The sequence below is a fragment of the Tursiops truncatus genome, chromosome 10 (genome assembly GCF_011762595.2).
Source record: "Tursiops truncatus isolate mTurTru1 chromosome 10, mTurTru1.mat.Y, whole genome shotgun sequence".
In the NCBI taxonomy this organism is placed as follows: Eukaryota; Metazoa; Chordata; class Mammalia; order Artiodactyla; family Delphinidae; genus Tursiops; species Tursiops truncatus.
The window spans coordinates 22,981,833-23,003,460 of NC_047043.1; the positions used below are offsets into that span (position 1 = coordinate 22,981,833).

At 51.1% G+C, this 21,628-nt stretch overlaps 2 protein-coding genes across 3 annotated transcripts in view; one reads left to right on the plus strand and one right to left on the minus strand.

The window, feature by feature from the left end:
* Positions 1–21,628, minus strand: part of SFTA2 (surfactant associated 2) — a 76,137-nt gene that overhangs the window by 8,542 nt on the left and 45,967 nt on the right. Inside the window, exons 3-4 of one of the 2 annotated variants that reach the window (XM_073787845.1) lie at positions 6,358–9,266; positions 401–3,109 (exon numbers count right to left, since the gene is read on the minus strand). The gene's annotated coding sequence lies outside the window, so the exon portion shown is untranslated. The remainder of the gene's footprint in view (positions 1–400; positions 3,110–6,357; positions 9,267–21,628) is intronic. The other variant, XM_073787846.1, reaches the window with a different exon arrangement.
* Positions 6,537–17,314, plus strand: MUCL3 (mucin like 3). Its single transcript, XM_073810213.1, has 3 exons — positions 6,537–6,744; positions 15,646–16,598; positions 17,110–17,314. Exons 1-3 carry the CDS (start codon positions 6,537–6,539, stop codon positions 17,254–17,256), a joined length of 1,308 nt encoding a protein of 435 aa, XP_073666314.1. The 3' UTR covers positions 17,257–17,314.

Here is a 21,628-nt window from a genome sequence, read left to right on the forward strand (position 1 = left end):
ATACACAGTGAAGTAAGTCAGAAAGAGAAAAACAAATACTGTATGCTAACACATATATATGGAATCTAAAAAAAAAAAAAAGGTCATGAAGAACCTAGGGACAGGACGGGAATAAAGACACAGACCTACTAGAGAATGGACTTGAGGATACGGGGAGGGGGAAGGGTAAGTTGTGACAAAGTGAGAGAGTGGCATGAACATATATACACTACCAAATGTAAAACCGATAGGTAGTGGGAAGCAGCCACATAGCACAGGTGCCACAGCTCGGTGCTTTGTGACCACCTAGAGGGGTGGGATTGGGAGGGTGGGAGGCAGGGAGATGCAAGAGGGAAGAGATATGGGAATATATGTATATGTATAACTGATTCACTTTGTTATAAAGCAGAAACTAACACACCATTGTAAAGCAATTATACTCCAATAAAGATGTTACAGGGCTTCCTTGGTGGCGCAGCGGTTGAGAGTCCGCCTGCCGATGCAGGGGACACGGGTTCGTGCCCTGGTCCGGGAAGATTCCACATGCCGCAGAGCGGCTGAGCCCGTGAGCCATGGCCGCTGAGCCTGTGCATCCGGAGCCTGTGCTCCGCAACGGGAGAGGCCACAACAGTGAGAGGCCCACGTACCGAAAAAAAAAAAAAAAAAAAAGTTACAAAAAAAAAAAAAAAGCAGGACCAGGGAAATGGAGAGATGGAGGGAGACACTGTCTATCCCATAAAAGTAAACAAAGTGTGATCCCAGGGCTCCCAGACTTGTACTGGAGAGCAGGAAGCTCAGAGTGGGAAGAATTAATAGACAAAAAGATCATCAGACATAGGAGGTAAGAGCATGGGTGAGAAGGTGGGAACATAGAGAGATGCCTTGGGGCATCTGAGTCCTCTTAAGAGGAGAGTGGGAGCATGCCCATGGCTTTCTCAGCTGGCCCTCTTCTTTCCATGTAATCATAGCTGAGGCTTCTGCGTGCTAGGCACCTTAGAAACATTATTTCCTTTAATGCTTATTATGGCCCTTTGAAGTCCCAGTTTTAGGGGTGAAGAAACGAAGACTTCGATAGGTCATGTGACTTGCCCAAGCCTGCACAGCTTAGAAGTGGTGGATTCCGGTGCGGTGGATTTAGAGCTGGGTTCTGAACTTGCTCATTGCACTGTCTCTGAACATGATGATTGTCTTACCAGGTGTCTCTCTTCTCCAGTCACCCCTTCTCAGCCAAACAAATGGAAAGCTCTGTGGGCTGCAGCCATTGGGAATGAAGGATGACTCAGGTGTTCACCCTCCTGCCCTGCCTTGGGCTCTCCTAAGAGTCAGATGCAGTCCCCAGATAGTGACGTTCTCCACCCACACCCAGCTCCCAAATCCTGCTTCCACAAGGGACCCGTATATCCTCACCCACAATGGTTATACTTCTAGGAGCAAGAGGACCTTGGGAAATAGGACACCTGGGTCTCTTCCCTTTGAAGAGGGCCTCGGCTGGGGACTGACTTGGGCCTGGGGGTTAGATCCCTAATCCGGAAAGAGCCTGAGAGCCTGGTAGGGGAGTCCTCAGGATCTTACTCTCCCCCTCACCCAGGGCTTCCTGGGATCAGGCTGGGACAGGTTAGTCCCCTAGGGACAGCTTGGTGGCCTCTCCCTGGGGATGGAGATCCTGGTGTTGATGGAGGCCCCGGCACACCTGGCTCTCCCGAAACTTGTAATAAGGCCTCAAAGCCTTTAAAGAGGTGGGGAGACAGTCCTGGAAACACACCTCAGCGGGCATCATGGACGCTGCACTGGTGCTACTCTTGGGCCTGCAGGCCTTGGCTGGCTATGGTGAGCACCTAGGCTCTGACGTGAGGCACTGGGATCAAGATGTGGACTCTGGACCCAGGGAGATGGCCAACTCTTCTAACACCATCTTATCGTCTTTCTTCTTCTTCCAACAGCTCAGCTGATCCCATTGGGGACCTCTAACTCTGGAGGCATCTCCATCACCTCTGGGGATGTCTCTGCTGGTCTCCCAACTGCCTCTGGGGATAACTCTGCAGGTCTCCCTACCATCTCTGTGAGTTTCTCAGTTTCTTCAACATCTGGGGCTTTGCCCAGCAGTCCTCAGACTTTAGATCTGACCATTTTGGGGAGCACGACAGGAGTGGTATCAGCTTTGCCAGGTGATACTTCTGTTGCTCAGTCCATCTCTGAAGAACTCTTTGGCTTGGTCCATGGCGTTGGGTGGGGGCTTCCTGTGTTCAGCCCTGAGTAAGTTGTTAGTTCCCCGGAACCTCACTGAAGCAGTATCCTGGCCTTGGTGGCTATAAAAAGGCTCCCCTTCTGCTTTTCAACTTATCAACTTTTTCTCTTAGTGCCTTTTGTATCCTGCCTAAGACATTTTTTTGCCTACTTCAAGGTCATGAAGATATTCTACTACATGTTCTTCCAGAAACTTTATTATTTTTGCTTTCAAATTTAAACCTATTATGCATCTCAGATTAATTTCTGTGTATGGAGTGAGGTAGGTGTCAAGATTCCTTTTCTCCCCTTACAGATAACCAGTTGCCCCAGAACAATTCATTTCAAAGACCCTCCCTCTCTCCCCACCATTGAAATGTGTGAGTCCCTTTATTAAAAGTCAAGTGACCATGTATGTGTGGGTCTATTTCCGGACTCTCTCCTGTTCTGTCTGTTCTTACTCCAGTGCCACAGTCCTTAATGTCTGCAGCTTTGCAGCAAGACTTGAGGTCTGCTAGTGTAAGTCTTCCACTTTTGTTTTTCTTTAAGACTGTCTTAGCTATTCTGTCCTTTCATTTTCATTGAATCAGTTTGTCAATTTCTACCAAAAACTTGCTAGGATTTCAATTGAGGGGGCACTGGATGGAATTTCTGCTTCTGTTCTCACTCACATCTCCTCTAGCTGTTTTCCCCTCTGCCTTTCTGGGATCTTTCTCGGCCACAACAGCCCCTGGAACTGCTTCACCTGTGCCTGGGACTTCCACACCAAGTGGAGCTGTCTCAGGAAGTTCCACTGCCACCACAGCTGGGGCGGCCACCAGCTCAGCGTCCCGACCTGAGCTCAGCGTCCCGACCTGTAAGGTGCTCTTGTTTGCATTGGGTCGTTGACCTGCAGGCAGCTCGGCTCCTGGACAGGAGTGTAGGGACAGGCATTAGGACCTGCTTTCAACTGTGTTTTGAGTATGTCTGAGGATGTCTCCAATACTTAAAAGGGTTTCGGTTCCCCCTCAAGCCTCTGGTTCGACCAGCAGCCAGATGTCTGGTTACCTGATTGCTTCCTCAAAAGGTTTTCAACTTTACTCCTCGTGGCCCAATCTGTCTTTCCAGGGCAACAAGCATCCCCTCCACAGATTCTGTCCTCCCTCCTCCCTCTGTCTCCCTCCTCCCCTCCCCTTCAATCCTAGTCTCCCCATCAGGCAGTCCGAGGGCAGGAAATGAGTGGAGGGAAAACACACAACCGACTCTGGCTCCCCTTAGAGATCAGAGTTAGTGTGGGGCGGTGGGAGGACAGGGGGGCTCAGAAGAAGGAGAGAGACCCACCCAGGGACCCTCACAGTGCAGAGACATCACAGATGGAGAGAGATGCGGACAATAGAGCCTGCGATATGGAGGAAGGTTCAGAAAGATGGAGAGACGTGGATGTCAGTGAGGACTTTAGAGACTGACAGACACATCCACAGGTGTTGGGAAGAGCTGACTGGGGCTTGGAGTGAAGCCCTTTAAAACCCCCTCCACTGAGATTCTGTTCCCGAGATGACAAGACAGAACTCCACAGAGAAACGTGGTCTTAGAGTTACATAGATGTCAGAGTCACAGAAGGAAGGATGGAAAGTCACAGAGGGCAGTGGGGGTCAGGGGGTTGAAGTCTCCTTGTGTTCCTCAGGCCCAAAGTCACAGGAGAAGGGCTCTGTCCCTGACTGGGCCATTGTGTTGATCACTCTCACTTTGGTGGCAGCCACTGTCAGCCTACTGTATGGTATCAAAAAGGTGAGTGGGGGGCTTCCCTGGTGGCGCAGTGGTTGAGAGTCTGCCTGCCGATGCAGGGGACACAGGTTCGTGCCCCGGTCCGGGAAGATCCCACATGCCGCGGAGTGGCTGGGCCCGTGAGCCATGGCCACTGAGCCTGCGCATCTGGAGCCTGTGCTCCGCAACGGGAGAGGCCACAACAGTGAGAGGCCCATGTACTGCAAAAAAAAAAGGTGAGTGGGGACTTCCCTGGCAGTCCAGTGGTTAAGACTTCGCCTTCCAATGCAGGGGGTGCAGGTTCAATCCCTGGCAGGGGAGCTAAGATCCCACATGCCTCACAGCCAAAAAACCAAAACACAAAACAGAAGCAATATTGTAAACAATTCAATAAAGACTTTAAAAATGGTCCACATCAAAAAAATCTTAAAAAAAAAAAGGTGAGTGAAGCTATGGTCCAAATGTGTGGGTCCCTGAGGCCAGTGGAGCTGGGACCTGGTGCCCCAGAACTCTGAGAAGAACAGGGGCTTCAGGGTAAAAGATGACAGCTTGCCACACTTAGGGAGGGATGAGGGGAAAAGGGAACCGCAGTTTGGGTGGCTGAGAGGAAACACTGACCGAGCAGGAATGGGGGTTTGGGGCCACTGAAAGAGAGGCTTGGGAGCGCTGCGGGCTGACCAGCCCATGGAGGTGCTAAATTCAGCTCTAGGCAGTGAAGAATCAACTCTGTGAAGTTAGTTTATAACCTGGGTTTTGAATCCTGGCTTTGTCATTATAGCTGTGTGACCTCGTGCAACTTACTTAACCTTTCTGTGCTCCATATTCCTCATTAATAATAATAACTAATAATGTATAATAATAACACTTAAATAACACTTATTATGTGCCAGGTACTGTACATATTTTAGTTCACAGCAGCCCTGTGATATAAGCAGTATTACTGTCCCTTATTCTACTGAGGCCTGGGTCCTTGGGGGAAAGCGTGGGGTAGCAGACTAGTGGAAACAGGAGTTGTCAGTCAGCCCTGCGTCTAGATGAAGCCGCAGGGGAGGGGGTCTGCCTCTGCCTCAGTCTCCCCATCCTTCAGGACGCTTTGCCTGGGAGGAAGGCTGCCCAGTTCTGAGCAGTTAGGCGCCTGACTCCATGGAGCTTAATTAATCTCCCATTAATTGCATTAACGAGCAGTTGGCCGCTCCTCTTCCCTCCCATTCCAGCCCTGCCTAGGGCTTAGGGACCAGTCATGCCAAGTACTGAGACGGATTCACATATTGGCCCTCTAGTCCTCCCATGAGCCCCACTGCCCCAGGGCCCTGGCCTCCTGCCCTCTGGGTCCAGCCCTCTCCACTCCCTCTGCCTGTTCCACGTCCCCCTAGAGGCAGTAGCCAGCCCTGGCTTCCACTCCATTCGGCCGAGTCAACACTATTGATTGTCTCCTGTGTGCCAGGCCCTGTCCCAGGTGCTGGGGATGCAGCAGACCTCAGGGTGCTGACTTCCAGTAGCGGAGACCCACAGTGAACAAATTAAGTGGGCGATAGGGGCAGTGACTGAGACACCTGGACCCATGGCTTTCTCTCTCCTTAGAGTCCCAGGTAGCCTGTCCTCCCCTTACTCCAGCCTCAGCCACTGTCTCTTGGGAACGCAGTGCATGAATTTTGACAGTCTCTGAGCTAATGTTTGCTTCAGGCATGGAATCAGGACAAAGGGGAGAGAGAGACTCCAGGGAGCTCCTAGAAATGAGAGGTCTGCTTTTCTGTTTAGGGGTGGATGGGGGCTTGCAGGCAAAGAGACTGTCACTGGGCTGAGGTGGGAGAGGACGGGGTGGGGGGAGAGGGAAGGCAGAGCCCCTGTCCACTGAGCATCTCTGCCAAAGATCTTGCCTTCAGTGCCTCTGGGTGGCCTGGACCTGCTGGCATCCCTGGTGAGGAATGTCAGTCCCTGGGGTTCCATAGCTGTCTTGTCTCCGCCACTGCCCCCACTGTCCCCACTTCTTGTGTCATCTCTGGACACCTGGAAGCACCTGTCTCTGCTATGTGAGGGCTTTCCCCCTTCTCTGCTCTTTCACCTGATACTCATGGACAGCTCCACCCAGGGCAAAAAGAGTGACCTTGTGTGAGTAAGGGGTGTGGAGAGCTGGGCTGACACGAGAGAAGTGGGAGGGGGAATGTGCAGCTGGAGAAGAACCAGAATTTGAACCTCTTCCCAGAATCCAGGCATTCAACCAGCCCCCTCCCCATCTGGCCCCAGGCAGAACTCAGTCCTGCTGGAACCCATCATCTGCTCCCCACCTGCCCAGAACCCTGGAGGCTGCCCACCCAACCCCTCACCTTCCACTGGGGCTGGGGCAGGAGTCTGTCCCTCCCAGTTGCCTTTCCCTGCCCCCAGATCCCACCCTTTCAGTAGGCATCCACGTACCTCACTTCATGACGAAGCAGCTGCGGTCTCCCGTTATCAGGGCACCCCTGTGGGGTGGGGCAGTTCCATTTGTTTAAGATTTAGGCCTGACGGGCCCCAGCCCCAATGACGTCAAACCTGGGCCCATATAAGCTGAGGGGACCCCAGCCCATGGCCTCAAGCAGCCATCCATCTCCAACATGGCTCAGCCGGCCCACTGCATCCATTCCATCTTTCGCCTCCAGTGCTGCTTCCTCTTCCTTCTAGCTTCCCGGGAGGCAGGTAAGGTGCCCTCAGAGACGAAGGGGTCATCATCACATGGGGGGATAGAAAATAGAGAGGCGTTGTTTCTTAGCATTCATACGGTTGAACGACCGATCACAGAAATGAACAGCAAGCGACTATGTGGTGGGAAAGGGGGTGGGCTCGGAGCTACTACATACAGCTGCCTGGGGTGTACACTGCTCAAGTTCGCCATCTAAGGGGCATGTCAGAGGTGAATTACAGCCTATGCGCTGTTCCTCAAGACACGGCCTGCAAGGCTGCAGCCACCAGAGGGGGACTTCTTTTAGTCTGGATAAAGACGCTGGCTGGGCTGGCAGTCCTGGGTAGGCAGCGGCAGGAATCTTACACTCCCTGAGCCCCTGCTCTGTGCAGGGAATTCACAGGCGCTCGAGGGAGGTACTTCATCTCATTTCATGTCCTCAAATCCCCTGAGGTGGTTAGTAATGTCCCATTTTATAGTGAGGCGAATGAGACTCAGAGAGGTAAAGGGCTTGTCCAAAGTCACAGAGGCAAGCTGGGGTTCCACCATGCCACCCCCGCCGCTGTCCTCAGGGGGCATAAGGTGCATTTCTTTCCCAAGAGCCCTGCTCAGTTCTGATCTGGGTTCCAGCCCTGACTCTGGCCCATGTACTTAGTCTGGGCTTCTGTAAAATGGGAAGGATGCCGCCTGGCTGACATGAAGTTACTATGTGCTTGGCGTTGTTCTAGGCACTTCGTCTGTGTTTACTTATTTAATCCGCACGACAACTCGATAAGGTGTGTATGGTTTTATCCCCGTTTTACAGTTGGGAAACATCCCAAGGCTTTGGTAAGAAAGTGAATATAGAAAAGTTTGACGGTGGCCTATAGGGGGAAAAATGGTTTTAAAAAAGTGGATATACATATATGTATAACTGATTCACTTTGCTGTACACCTGAAATGAACACAACATTGTATATCAACTATACTCCAATAAAAATTTAAGAAAAGAGGGCTTCCCTGGTGGCGCAGTGGTTAAGAGTCCACCTGCCGATGCAGGGGACGCGGGTTCGGGCCCTGGTCTGGGAAGATCCCGCATGCTGCGGAGCAACTGGGCCCACGCGCCGCAGCTGCTGAGCCTGCGCTCTAGAGCCCACGAGGCACGGCTGCTGGGGTGCCCAGGCCTAGGGCTTGTGCTCCGCAGCTAGAGAGGCCACCGCAATGAGAGGCCCGCACACTGCAGCGAAGGGTGACCCCTGCTCACTGCAGCTGGAGAGGGCCAGAGTACAACAACGAAGACACAACACAGCCAAAAATAAATAAAATTAAGTAAATTAAAAAAAAAAAGAGGTGCTGAATCATTTAAAAAAAAAAAGAAAGAAAAGAAAATTTGACAAGCAAAATAGACCCTATAAGATAAAGTGAAATTGCAAAATTAGTTCACTTAGTTAAGAGAATTTTGTGACTGAACTTGGGGAGCAGAGATGCCCAAACACAGGGGCAGCTTGGAGGGGCCTGGGCAATTCAGAGGAGGGTCTTACAAGGTAGACACTTGGCAAAAATAGATTCAGGGAGACTTTCTACGTACTGCATAGGGTCATCCACGGTAGCAGAGTTGATGATCCCAAACCAGGCCCGGGAAGGTTGTGAGTCTGGGTGCTCTGGGCAGCACTGTGGGCAGGGGAAGCAGCAGCTTATCCTTCCAATGGTATTTGATCGAGGGTGATGTTAGAGGAAGTTTCTCCTTCCCTGAGCTCAGGGTCACGCTGGGGCCGGAGGGGATGCGAGCTGGTGACTGGGCAGATGGTGGACGGCAGGGGCAGGGGCAGGGGCTGAGGAATCTCTAAGTTGTCTCTGCTGGGTCTCAGCAGTGTCTTGATTTGATGCCCTTCCCCCCACCTCGAGGGTCTGGGGACAGAGGCATCAGAGCCGCCCTGAGCCGCCCACCACCCAGTCCCACGCACCTTCTTTTCCCCTTCCTGTCAGGCTGATTGTCTCACCTGCCGCTCTCCCGCCTCTCCTGTCCTGCTGCTGCTGAGGAAGAGGAACTCGTAGGGGTCAGAAGGGGATGAGTCCTGAATCATTTCCACACACATTCACTTTTTTCCCTCACATTCACTTTTTTTTTTACAGTTTATTTTATTTTTATTTTTTAAATTTTATTTATTTTTCGCTGTGTCGGGTCTTCATTGCTGCATGCGAGCTTTTCTCTAGTTGCAGCGAGCGGGGGCTGCTCTTCGCTGCAGTGCGCAGGCTTCTCATTGTGGGGGCTTCTCTTGTTGCGGAGCACAGGCCCTAGAGTGCACGAGCTTCAGTAGCTGTGGCACACAGGCTCAGTAGTTGTTGCTCCCGGGCTATAGAGCTCAGGCTCAGTAGTTGTGGCGCGGGGGCTTAGTTGCTCCGAGGCATGTGGGATCTTCCCAGACCTGGGATTGAACATGTGCCCCCTGCATTGGCAGGTGGATTCTCAACCACTGCACCACCAGGGAAGTCCCTCTTCACATTCACTTTTGAGGTAGATTTTCTCTGAGGCACAGGACAGGCACAGGGCACACTCAAGATCCGAATTCTGGAGCAGGACACTCTGGGCTCTGTGTGTGTGGTGTGGGAGACAGCCACGCTAGAGCTTGGCTGGCTGGGATGCAGGCGACGGGTGGGGAGGGAAGAGCCGCTGGGCGCTCAGATTCTGCAGAGAAGAGCAAGGGGGTGATAGGTGAGGGAGGGCTTGAGTCTGGGGTGGGGTTGGAATGGAGTCAGGGTGCAAGTGGAGTGTGAGTCAGGGCTGACACCTAAGTGTGTCCAGCAGACGGTGCGGCCAGGGTAGGGAGGGAAGAGTGACAAGAGGAGTGGATGAAGACCTTTAGCCCACAGGTCTGGGGTATGCCCTGTCACTTATCCACAGGACCAGTCAATACCCAGACTCAGATAACTAGATCCTAGAACCCCAGAGTCGGCATCATGCAGCCACAGAACCACAGGTGCAGCATCTAGATTAAATCATCACTGAAGAAAGCACAGACGGGGCTGAGGTCCTGCCTGAGGAGAATCTAAAAAAAGACATTTTCCTATAGTAAATGTTATTTGATTTAATTTCTATGACAAAAATAATATATGCTCAATCTAGAAGCTGAAAAATGGAAAAAATTAGAAAGAAAAAGAAAATCTTTTCTAATACTCTGTAGTTGTCCATGCAAACACTTGAGTGTTTTTCCCTTTCATCTTTTTTTTACTATGTCTGTGTTTTAGGTCACATATTGAACTTAAACTGTATAGACACTTTAACAAACATTTATGCACATTATTGCAAATGGAGTAAGCCATTTTTGAGGGACTCTTTTGCGTGAGGCTGCTCTAACAGAGACTCCATAGCACGAGTCACTTAGTAGGATGTCCATCTTCTTTTCAAACCAGTGCATGAAGCAGATAGAACAGACCCTTGGAACTGTACATAGTTTTGATGCTGTGGGATTTGTTTTTACTCTTTTATCCAGGCTGAGTATCTACTACCAGTGTCTTGTGCTAAAGCCAGGTTTTGCTCTCTACCTATACCTCAGTGACCAAAACAGTTCTTTTCTGACCATTATTATAGTCAGTGAAATGAATATCTTATGGTGGAAACTTCCTAGGAAAAGAAAGTTGCTACCAATGACAGATCTACTGGGGAGAAGAGATGGTCATCTCAACCTGGGGGTTAGGTCACTGATTTGCCTCAAGGCTCAGGACCAAGGAATCCCTTGAGCTTCAACTCCAGATTTTATAGTCAATGGTTCCACAACTATGTGATGCTGGAATTCTAAAATCTAATTATCTGAGTCTAGTTATTGACTATGTGGCTCCTGTGATTAAATAACGACCAATATCCCAAAACGGGTGGGCGAGAGACCTTCTTTCAACATCTGTTCATCTCAGGGCTCAATTACTTAACATAGCAGAAGTTACCCTTGGTCTCCCAACCTTTGGAGGCCACAATTATGTTTGTTTTCTTACTTAATACGCATAATGAAAGGTTGTTGGCATGGCTTCTGAAGAGTTTTCATCAGTCTTAAAATATTGTCTCATTCATCCATTCAACAAATACTTATGAAGTGCCTCCTATGGGCCAAACATTGCTCTGGGCTGGAGACCTAGGCAATGAATAAAACACATAAAAGTCCCTGCCACTGGGGGAAGTAAACCGCACTTGTAATACATTAGAAACTGGTGAGTGCAATGCTGATAAAACACAGCAAGGGGAAGCGGCTCAGGAATGTGTGTGTGGGGGGTGGGGGGGTGGGGGATTGGGGGGGGTGGGGGAGTGGGGGGGTGGGGGGTTATTGAAGGTGTGGTCAAGGTAGACGCAGAAGTATATGGGGTGGGGGTGGGGGGAAGCCAGGAGAGACACCTGGAGCTGCAGAAGACAGGAGGGCAAGGCCACAGGCTCAGGCTCCCCTTACTACCAGAAGAAGAGCAGAGCAAAGTATGAGATTGTTTCAAAGACTACAACCTGAATTCAGCAAACAATTTAAAGAGTCTTCTATGCTCCATACTTCCTTTAGTCCTCACACTAAACTGGTAGGTTGACATCATCGTTATTTACCGTTGAGGACATGGGGCTTCGGAGCATTTAAGTGACCTGAGTAAGGATGCAAACCTAGTGAGGGATAGTGCCTGGACTCTGTCCTCTCCTCTGATTCTTTAAGGCCCGTGGAATTTGCCACTCCGGGCTGCCGCCTGCACATTTATTCACTCCATGGATACTCAGTCATCTCCTATCACATTTAAAAGCATCTGGGGTGTAGTGAAAAGCCTCTGCCAATCACTCACCTTCTTTGAACTTCCTTTCCTCACCTGTAAAAGAGTAAGATCGTACACTTGCCTCACAAGTTCGTGGTGAAGATTAAATAAACAAATATATGTTTTTGGTCTTTTTTTTTTTAACCCACTGAGTTGTACACTTTATTTATTTATTTGGTTGCACTGGGTCTTAGTTGCGGCTCACAGGCTCCTTAGCTGTGGCATGAGAACTCTTAGTTGTGGCATGCATGTGGGATCTAGTTCCCTGACTAAGGATCGAACCCAGGCCCCCTGCATTGGGAGCGCCGAGTCTTATCCACTGCACCACCAGGGAAGTCCCTAAACAAATATATGAACATCATCTTTCAGAGGTTCCACAAATGTCAGTGTTCTTCCTTCCCCAAGAGACTGGGCTGACCTATAGGCTGTATAGTGTGGTCTTAACCAGTTAAAGCCTGGTCCTGGGAGCCCAGAATGCATGTTCCAGTTCTGTCTCAACCTCTTGCTGAGTGTCCTTGGGGCGATTACTTAACCTCTCTGAACCTTGTTTCCTCATCTATAAAAAGGGAGAATAACAAATAGTTCTCAACCTCAAATGGTTGTTGTAAAAAGTAAATGAGTTAATACATGCCCTCCTTCTTAGGACCTGCCTGTCTCCCAGTAAGTGTTCCAGAAAGGTTGGCCATTGCTGTGGCTGTGGGATTGTGTGCAAGTCACCATTGCTCCAAGAAATTCAAGTTTCTTGGCTGTAAAATAGGGTCATTGACAGATTCTAAGATGCCTTGTGGGGAGCTGGGAGATCAATCACCTTAGAAGACAACCCAGAAAGAGAGTGACTATGAGGCAATTAGCTGAGCTCCTGGCCCCAAGAAGGGGCCCAATAAACAAGGGCCACGGTCGGTATTGCTGCCGAGGGAATCAGAGAATGGACCCGGCCTGGTGAAGTGAGGGCCTGGCAGTTCAGCCCTCCTCTCTCTCCCCAACCTTGAATCCCATCAGGGACTTGGGCTTCCCTCCTACCCTCACCCCCTTCTCGTCCACCCGTATTTCTTTCAAGGACTAAGTTCCCCAACCCTCAACCCTCTTAAGGAGTCAGCAGGGAGGTGGATGGATTGTGGTTTCCAGTGACTGGGAGTGTGTCCAGGCTCTGGTTGCCACCTTGAGTTAATAGAGTCTGGAAAGCTCAGTTATGTAACGACGCTATCTCTCTCACTTTTCCCACTCTGCTGGCTCTTACTGTCCTGGTTAGATATCAGAGACATCTCCTCTGTTCCCACTGGTTGTTCTTCCATGGAATTAAGGCCCACATCTGTTCATTGACAGGGGTGTTTTCCCTCACTCCCTGTCCATAAACATAGTCGGTCCCTGCCAGAATCCAGCTGCCTTGTTCACACCTCCCAGGACCCCCAAGTCGATATCCTTTTCTTTCAGAAGGATCACCTTCATCTATCTCAGATGGCTTCAGGTGTGTGAAGAGGGGGAGCCAGTGGGGAACCATAAGGGTTGAGTCATCTCATCCGCTTCCCTGCATCCAGGTCAATCTTCATCACCAAAATGAAAGGTTCCCATCCCCCTCCTCTACCTACCGTCCGTCCCTCTTCTTATCCTCTCACGCATCACCTGTGTCTACTTACTAATCTCTGTGGGAAGTTTTGCCAGAGGTCTCACCGCAGTCTCTCACACAGTCACATTTGGGATGGAGCTGGACTATTAAGGAAAGATAGAGATTCTGACATTTATTCCCTTTCCTCTCAGCTCTGCAGTGGAAAGGCAGCTCCATTCCATAAGTATATAAACTCTAAAACAGCACGTGCAGAGCAAAAGGCCAGTCAATATCTCCTCTCAAAATCTTACAATGTGATAAGCCGGACAGGGAGGTTGACAGGCACACAAACAACTGTAATATCACGTTGAAGGTAGCAGGAAAGAGTAACTAACAAAGAATTTTTTGAGCACTAAAATGAAGCTGGATCTTATCTGCTTAGAAAGATCAGGAAAGATGCCATATAGCTAGAAAGATCTGAACTTGAGAACTGAGGAGTAGAGGTGGAGAGGAGAGAGGTGGCATTGTTGCTGAAAGGACAGCCTCAACAAAGGTCCAGAGACTGGAGGTGAGAATGGGGATTAGATACCGGAGTATTCTGAAGAGACTGGCTGGGGAGATACATCTTGGGTAACAAAGGGACCCCGAGAGATGAGGTGAGAAGGGAAGCAGGGAAGAGCATGGAGGAAGTTTCTTATTTGCCTCTCTCCCTTCACAGGTGCTACCACACTTCAAGAACACCAGAAAACTCGTGAACACCCAACATCTGATCATTTTTCCTCTCTGGCTCAAGGCCCTGTTTCTATTAACCGCTCTGACCACACTGCTCTTCATTCAGAACACAGCTCCCCAGACCGCTCAAAATCTACAGAAACCCATAAGCGAAAACACCAATGCAATACCACACACCCCTCCAAGCTGCTTCACCAGGATGTAGATAACTCCCAAAGCTCTGCAACTCAAGATGCTCCTCACGCTTCTGAACAGAAACCCAGCATTCAAGGAAAAGACCTAATTACCGGGAACAAACACAACAATACTAATGACTCCACTAACACAGATAAAGGATCGGTTCACAAAAAACATCCAATCCCAGCGCCCAAGAGCAAGACAACTTGTCCTAAGCGCACAACAAAGAGACCAACAGTAACAAGTAACCCAGCTAAAACTGTAACACCATGTACCACCTCAGACAAAACCACTGAAAAGACCACACAAAAGCCAGGAAAACCTAAAGAACAAAAACAAACAACCACGTCAAGTCATGAGAGGACCACAGGAGCCTCAGAAAATCCCACAAAACATGGAGGAAAGACCATATCGTGCCACGAGAGGACCACGGGGGCCCCAGAAACATCCATGGGACACAAGGCAAGCACCGTGTCAGGCCACAAGAGGACCTCAGGGGCCACAGAAATGCCCAGGGGACACAGGGGAAGCACCTTGTCAGGCCACAAGAGGACCACGGGGCCCCCAGAAACACCCACAGGACACGGAGTAAAGACCACATCATGCCACAAGAGGACCACGGGGCCCCCAGAAACACCCAGGGGACATGGAGGAAAGACCACATCAGGCCATGAGAGGACCACAGGGGCCCCAGAAACACCCATGGGACACAGGGGAAGCACCGTGTCAGGCCACAAGAGGACCTCAGGGGCCACAGAAATGCCCAGGGGACACAGGCGAAGCACCTTGTCAGGCCACGAGAGGACCTCAGGGGTCACAGAAATGCCCAGGGGACACAGGCGAAGCACCTTGTCAGGCCACGAGAGGACCACAGGGCCCCCAGAAACATCCACGGGACATGGAGGAAAGACCACATCAGGCCATGAGAGGACCACGGGGGCCCCAGAAACACCCATGGGACACAGGGGAAGCACCGTGTCAGGCCACAAGAGGACCTCAGGGGCCACAGAAATGCCCAGGGGACACAGGCGAAGCACCTTGTTAGGCCACGAGAGGACCACAGGGCCCCCAGAAACACCCACAGGACACGGAGGAAAGACCACATCGGGCCACGAGAGGACCACGGGGCCCCCAGAAACATCCATGGGACATGGAGGAAAGACCACATCAGGCCATGAGAGGACCACGGGGGCCCCAGAAACACCCATGGGACACAGGGGAAGCACCGTGTCAGGCCACGAGAGGACCTCAGGGGCCACAGAAATGCCCAGGGGACACAGGCAAAGCACCTTGTCAGGCCACGAGAGGACCACAGAGCCCCCAGAAACACCCACAGGACACAGAGGAAAGACCACATCGGGCCACGAGAGGACCACAGGGCCCCTAGAAACATCCACGGGACATGGAGGAAAGACCATATCAGGCCATGAGAGGACCACGGGGGCCCCCGAAACACCCATGGGACACAGGGGAAGCACCGTGTCAGGCCACAAGAGGACCTCAGGGGCCACAGAAATGCCCAGGGGACACAGGCGAAGCACCTTGTTAGGCCACGAGAGGACCACAGGGCCCCCAGAAACACCCACAGGACACGGAGGAAAGACCACATCGGGCCACGAGAGGACCACGGGGCCCCCAGAAACATCCATGGGACATGGAGGAAAGACCACATCAGGCCATGAGAGGACCACGGGGGCCCCAGAAACACCCATGGGACACAGGGGAAGCACTGTGTCAGGCCACGAGAGGACCTCAGGGGCCACAGAAATGCCCAGGGGACACAGGCAAAGCACCTTGTCAGGCCACGAGAGGACCACAGGGCCCCCAGAAACACCCACAGGACACAGAGGAAAGACCACATCGGGCCACGAGAGGACCACGGGGCCCCTAGAAACATCCACGGGACATGGAGGAAAGACCACATCAGGCCATGAGAGGACCACGGGGGCCCCAGAAACACCCACGGAACACAGAGGAAGCACCATGTCAGGCCACAAGAGGACCTCAGGGGCCACAGAAATGCCCATGGGACACAGGCGAAGCACCTTGTCAGGCCACGAGAGGACCACAGGGCTCCCAGAAACACCCACGAGACACGAAGGAAAGACCACATCGGGCCACAAGAGGACCACGGGGCCCCCAGAAACGCCCACGGGACATGGAGGAAGCACTGTGTCAGGCCACGAGAGGACCATGGGGGCCCCAGAAAGGCCCACAGCACCTGAAGGAAGCACCACATCAGGCCATGAGAGGACCAGTGGAGCCCCAGGAAAACCCATGGGACATGAAGGAAAGACCACATCAATCCATGAGGGAAGCACTGGAGCCCCTGCAAAGCCCACAGGACATGGAGGAAAGACCAAATGGACCCATTACAAGAACTCAGGAACTCCAGCAGGATCTACTAGACACCAAGGAAAGACCACATTGGCCACTGAGACCATAAAATCCCCAATTAAACACACAGAAAATTCAACAAAAGTCACAGCAGCCACAGAGAGTATAAGACCTCCAGTGAAGGTCACAGGAGACACGTCTATCAGTACTACCTCACCTTGTCCAAAAAAACCTGAGGTTTCCCGTCATGTGTCCGTTGGTTCTTCTATAGCCACCAGGTCGATCATGTCGGAAGCCCCTGACAAGAGCCATCCACACCAGAACAAAGCTGGCTCACAAGGAGATTTCCATGCTGGAGAGAGGGGGGAGAATGATTCCTTCCCTGCATGGGCCATAGTTATCGTGGTCCTGTTGATAGTGATTCTCCTCCTGGTGTTCCTTGGCCTGATTTTCTTGGTAAGGGAGAGTGACGCCCAGGGGAGTGAACCCATGGGATAAGGAGTTGAGGAGATGTTATGGATCAGAACTGGAGGGACTAATAAGTCTAGGAAAAGAGGCATAGTGTGGAGGATGGTAATAGAGGGATTGTGGTGGTGGAAACTATGGAAAAAGAAAATAGATGCATGCGACATGAAAAGTGGAATTGGGAAGAAAGCAGTGGCTAAGAAAAAAAGGGTGTAAGGTAGGGAAAATTTTGGAGTTGGAGATAGAGTCTGGGGTGTGAGAATGGGGGATATTAGAATAAGGAAAATAAGACAGAGGAAGGAACTGGAGATGAAGTCTGGAACTCAATGTACTGGATCTGGGGCTGGAATAAGGATTAGGGTTTGAACGGAATCTTGAGAAAGGAGCAAGCCAATGTCCAGGGTCAGGGAGAATAGAATCAAAGGACCTGAGATATGGGTGTCGAGGAAAGTAAATGGCATGGCAGATGGTACTCACTCCTCCTTTCTCTTCCCAATCACAGGTCTCCTATTTGGCACGAACACACCGTGCACTGACCCAGAACACTGAGGACAATGACCCAGAGGATGATGGGGGCCCCATTTCCTATCCAGTCCACCTGATGGAGCAACGGACTCTCGGCATGACCCAGATCTCTTCCCCACAATGATCTTTCAGAACTCGCCAACCCCCAGCTCTTCCATGCCTTACCCCTTTCCTGGATGGAAAATGAGACCCACAATTCCTATTTCCTGGACTCCAGGAAGGGCAAAGTACTGATGGTTAACACTTCAACCCTTCAACTGCTGTGTTATTGAAACTGGTCAAGGGGTGAAGTGATAAGCAAAAAGGATATGAGTTTGGGGTATAGAAAAGAAAGAACGAATAATACAGGCAAGTGTTCTCTAGAGAAGATGATGATCTGAAAATGAAAAGGTGTTTGATGGATGTACAGAGTGGGGATCAATATAGAACTCTGAGTTTTGGGAGGGACAGCACAGTGAAGGGAAGTTCGGGAGCCTTAGAAGGCAATGCTCCAGACTGACTGTGAGTCAGGGTTATGGGCAGGGCGAGTCGAAAGACAGAGTTTCTGGGTTTCAGGACCAACCTATATTATTGCCATCTACTATTACTTAGAGTTTGTGGGAAACAGGCTTGTCTCTGAGTTCCCAGGGCCCTTGACTGTTTTGGGGTTTTTTTTAATGAAAAAATAGGATCTGAGAAGAAAAGAGGATTTCCTTCTCCACCCTCTCCATTCTCAGAAAAATTCCAGAAAAGATCATAAATATCTGTCACCCAGATGGCTCTTCCCTCTCCCTCCTGAGTCCCTTAGTTTTCCTAAACGCCTGCAGTGGGCATCCTGTGGGTTTGCCTTGCTGGACTGTGTGTGGGCACACAGGGAGGGATTTTTGTTTGGCCTGCAGTCTCATCCATGGATCCCCACCCCAGACCCTCCTTGACGGTGTTCCCCACTCATCATTTATTTTCCTCTCTCCCCGCAAAGCCCCAGAGTCTTGGCTTTTTTTCTGTAGGAGTCATCCATCTTCTCTACTGCCCCTATTCTCTCCACACCTTCACCCCAGATTCTGATTTTTCTCCTTGCAGACATTTCATCTGTGTATGTTTTCTGGATTTTCTCTCCAATTTACTAAAGCCCTTTCACTTATTACTGATTGGGCAGAGGGAGTAAGGGAGAGTTAGCTGATGACAGATAACTTCTTTCTATCTATTGGCCTTTTTACAATAAAGTGTAAAATATTTATAAAGTAAGGCATCATAATTACTGGGCTATCAGTTGGGAGAAAGTCCTGACTGGTGTTCCTGGCTCTGGCTGTGACCTTACAGATGACCTTGAGCAGGAGTGGCTGGAAGACAGGAATTCTTTGGAGGGTCGAGGAAGAGGAGGCTGAATTTCCACTGTTCCTAAAATGGCTCGTTCCTGGATTTCCAGAAGAGCCAGCCTGAGTTCATGCCTGGCTCATTTGCATGGTGACAAAATGAGGAGAAAATGGGTTAATTAATAAGCAAGTATTTCTAAGCACCTATTATACATTCTGTTGAGGATTACAAAGAAGTATAAGACATAGTTCTCATCTGAGACACAAATACAGGAAAATTAAAATTAAATAATTCAGTACGAGTTATCACAAGGCAGCACTACACAGAATAAAACAAGACTCTAACGAATTAAGCCCAATACTTATGCACATCTGCCATGTTCCATACGCATGGTAGGAGAGCAGCCCTGCTCCAAAACCATTCCGTGCCCAAATGTCAGTCCCAACCGAACCACCGCCCATCATCCACGTAGCCTTGGGTCTCACTCTTAGTGGAAGAGGATAGCATCAGCATCTCTGCTGACCAGAAAGGCACTCCAGTTTGCCACAGGCCTTCCGACCTTGACTCTATCCAGAATCAAACAACAGGGCCGCGAGCAGCTTTTTGCCACTTTTGGCATCTCCATTTGCAGGAAGCTGGAAGCCCATCACGGACAGTAATCCGAACCCGGACACTCACGTCAGTGGATTATCTGCCAGGACCCAGCCCTGGGCTGGGAGGGTCCTGAGGCCTGAGGGGCTCTCTGAATCTTCCGCTGCAGATCTGCTCTGCTAAGGGCAGAATTGTAGCGTGAGTGCCAGAAAGGAGGCAAGCCAGGTGCCAGAGGGACCCCAGACTTAGGTCCCTGGAGAGAGCCTTGAGGCAGAGAAGGACACCTGGGCTCTGGAAGAGGGCTGGAGTGCCATAGGACACAGGAGGAAGCTGCCCGGCTTTTAATCTCTGGGCAGATGGTGACGCAGCATGTGGCAGCTGCCATGACAGGAGAGTCACTCGCTCCGGGAGGAAAGCAGATACCCCCTAACCCCAGCCTCTAACCATGAATTTCCCCAGCCTGGACCCTAATTAAAAAACCAAAACAAAATGAAGCAAAACATCCAACTCGACCAACGCCTCCCTGCCAAGGCACCAAAAGGGAGCACGGGGGGTCAAAGAGCGTGTGCTTGGGGGAGTGGGGGAGGTTCTACATCTCCCCAAAGCAAACGGGGACAGCGGGTGCCATGGGCCCCAGGGCACGGCCCTGAATGTCTCCCTTCCCACTTCTCTCTCCCGGGCTAGTGATCACTTTGATATCTAAGGGGAAATCCTTTAACAAGCTCTGGAGCTGGGCTCTCATTAGGAAAAATTACTTAATGAGTGAGTGGCAAGGCAGGGAATGCTCCCCGGCCACCTTCCCGGGGAAGAGAGAGCACGTCCTAGCAGCAGGCACCCAAGATCCCTAGGGCTAGAGCAGGCTCCAGGTGCGAGAGCAGAGGGGAAGCCTGAGCAGGGCGGCCCGGGGCCGGGCAGCGGGGGCTCTGGGTTCCCCAGTCCGTGGCCCTCCCTCCCTGGAGGCTCCACTTGACCTGTGGCTCCTGAATCTCACTCCCTAACGAGCGGAGTCTGGCTGAGGGCGACAGTAAGCTCATCTGAGCATCCCACCAGGTCCCCACGTCCCCCCGAGGAGCGGCCCGCCTGGGCCCCGGCCGATGCCCTCCTCCCACCCTGAAGCCACTCTGATGCGGGGGCGGAGTTTTGGGCGAGTCCCCCGTCCTGGCCTCAGCCACAGTCTCTGAGAGCATCACAACCTCCACGATAACATCCGTGCCCACAACACCCTCTACTTTGATCTCTGAGTCCACCGAGGCCTCCACCAAAGCGTCTGAGACTACCCGTCCTCAGCAATTGCATATGTGTCCACCACAGCGTCCACCACCGGCTCTAGGAGTACGACAACGTCTTCTGAGACCACCATGGTCTCCACCACCAACTCTGAGACCAGGACAGCTGCCAGCACAGCCTAGCCTCTGATACCACAACAGTCTCCACTAAAATCTCTGTGACAGCTACAGCTCTGTGCCCTCCACAGCTACCACAGTGCCCGCTGAGACCACCACAGCCTCTGATAGCACCTCAGCCTCCATGATGGCATCTGTGCCCACCACAGTCTCCACCAATGAAACCACCACAGGCTTTGAGACCACTCACCATAGCTTCTACCACAGCCTCAGGAACCACTGTGGAGTCTGTGCCCACCAAAGCCTCTGAAACTACTGTGGCCTCAACACACCGACCCCTGGTCCAGGGGATGCAAACGGTAATTCACAAGACAGCTCTGGCCTGTTACCTGTCTTTCCAAATAAAGTGCTGTTGGAACACAGTCACACCTGTTTGTTTACATCTATAGCTGCTTTCCAGGTACTTTGCGTAACTGTAACAGAGACTGTGACCAAACAGCTTAAAAATTTACCACCTGGCCATTTACAGGAAAAGTTTGCCAATCCTTGCTCTAGTCCAAGACCAAACTACTTTTGTTTCATACTCTGGCACTTGCTCTGAATAAAACCACCTCTGCACTTGCCATCAGCACTCGTACTGGAACTGATTCTACCCACTTTGTTCTGAGCCACCCTCTGCTATTCCAGTGACGGACACTGTTCTTGTATCAGTGTAGCCACGTCTCATCTAAACACAACCATTGCTGCCAACAGCACCATCTCTACTGCCTCTCCTGTCCTCCCGCCTTGTCTGAGTCCCCCGCCCCCACCCCGCCTCCGTCCCTGGGGTCGCCAGCCTCTTCACGTGGGTCATCTGTTCTGAGCACACTCAGCTCGACTTTGTTGATCACCACGATTGTGTTAGCTTATGTCACCTCTGCTCCAAGCCATGAGCACTGCCTCATCCATGGAAAAATCTTATTCTGTCATCTCTTCCTCCAGCACCATCCTTATACCCAGTGACTACATCACAAGACTATCAGACCCTATTCCTTTCATCCCAACCCACGCTCTTCTCTGTGGGTGACCACTTCCGTAATTGAATAGATCTCCCACGTCCACATGCGTCATGGTCTCATTTCCTCAATCTTCTGCTTCCACCATCAACAGCACCATCCATGCACGTATTCTACCTCCTCTTCTGTAAGACACTCACCTTTATTCTGGGGACCGTGGCCTCAGGCGAATCACTTTCTACCATCTCTCGTCCCACCACAACACCTCTCCTCA

Coding starts and splice junctions, on each gene's coding strand:
- MUCL3 (XM_073810213.1), top strand. CDS start 6,537: ATGGCTCAGCCGGCCCACTGCATCCATTCCATCTTTCGCCTCCAGTGC. Junction 6,745..15,645: donor GAACAGCAAGCGACTATGTG/GTGGGAAAGGGG, acceptor AAACACCCACAG/GACACAGAGGAAAGACCACA. Junction 16,599..17,109: donor TCCTTGGCCTGATTTTCTTG/GTAAGGGAGAGT, acceptor TCCCAATCACAG/GTCTCCTATTTGGCACGAAC.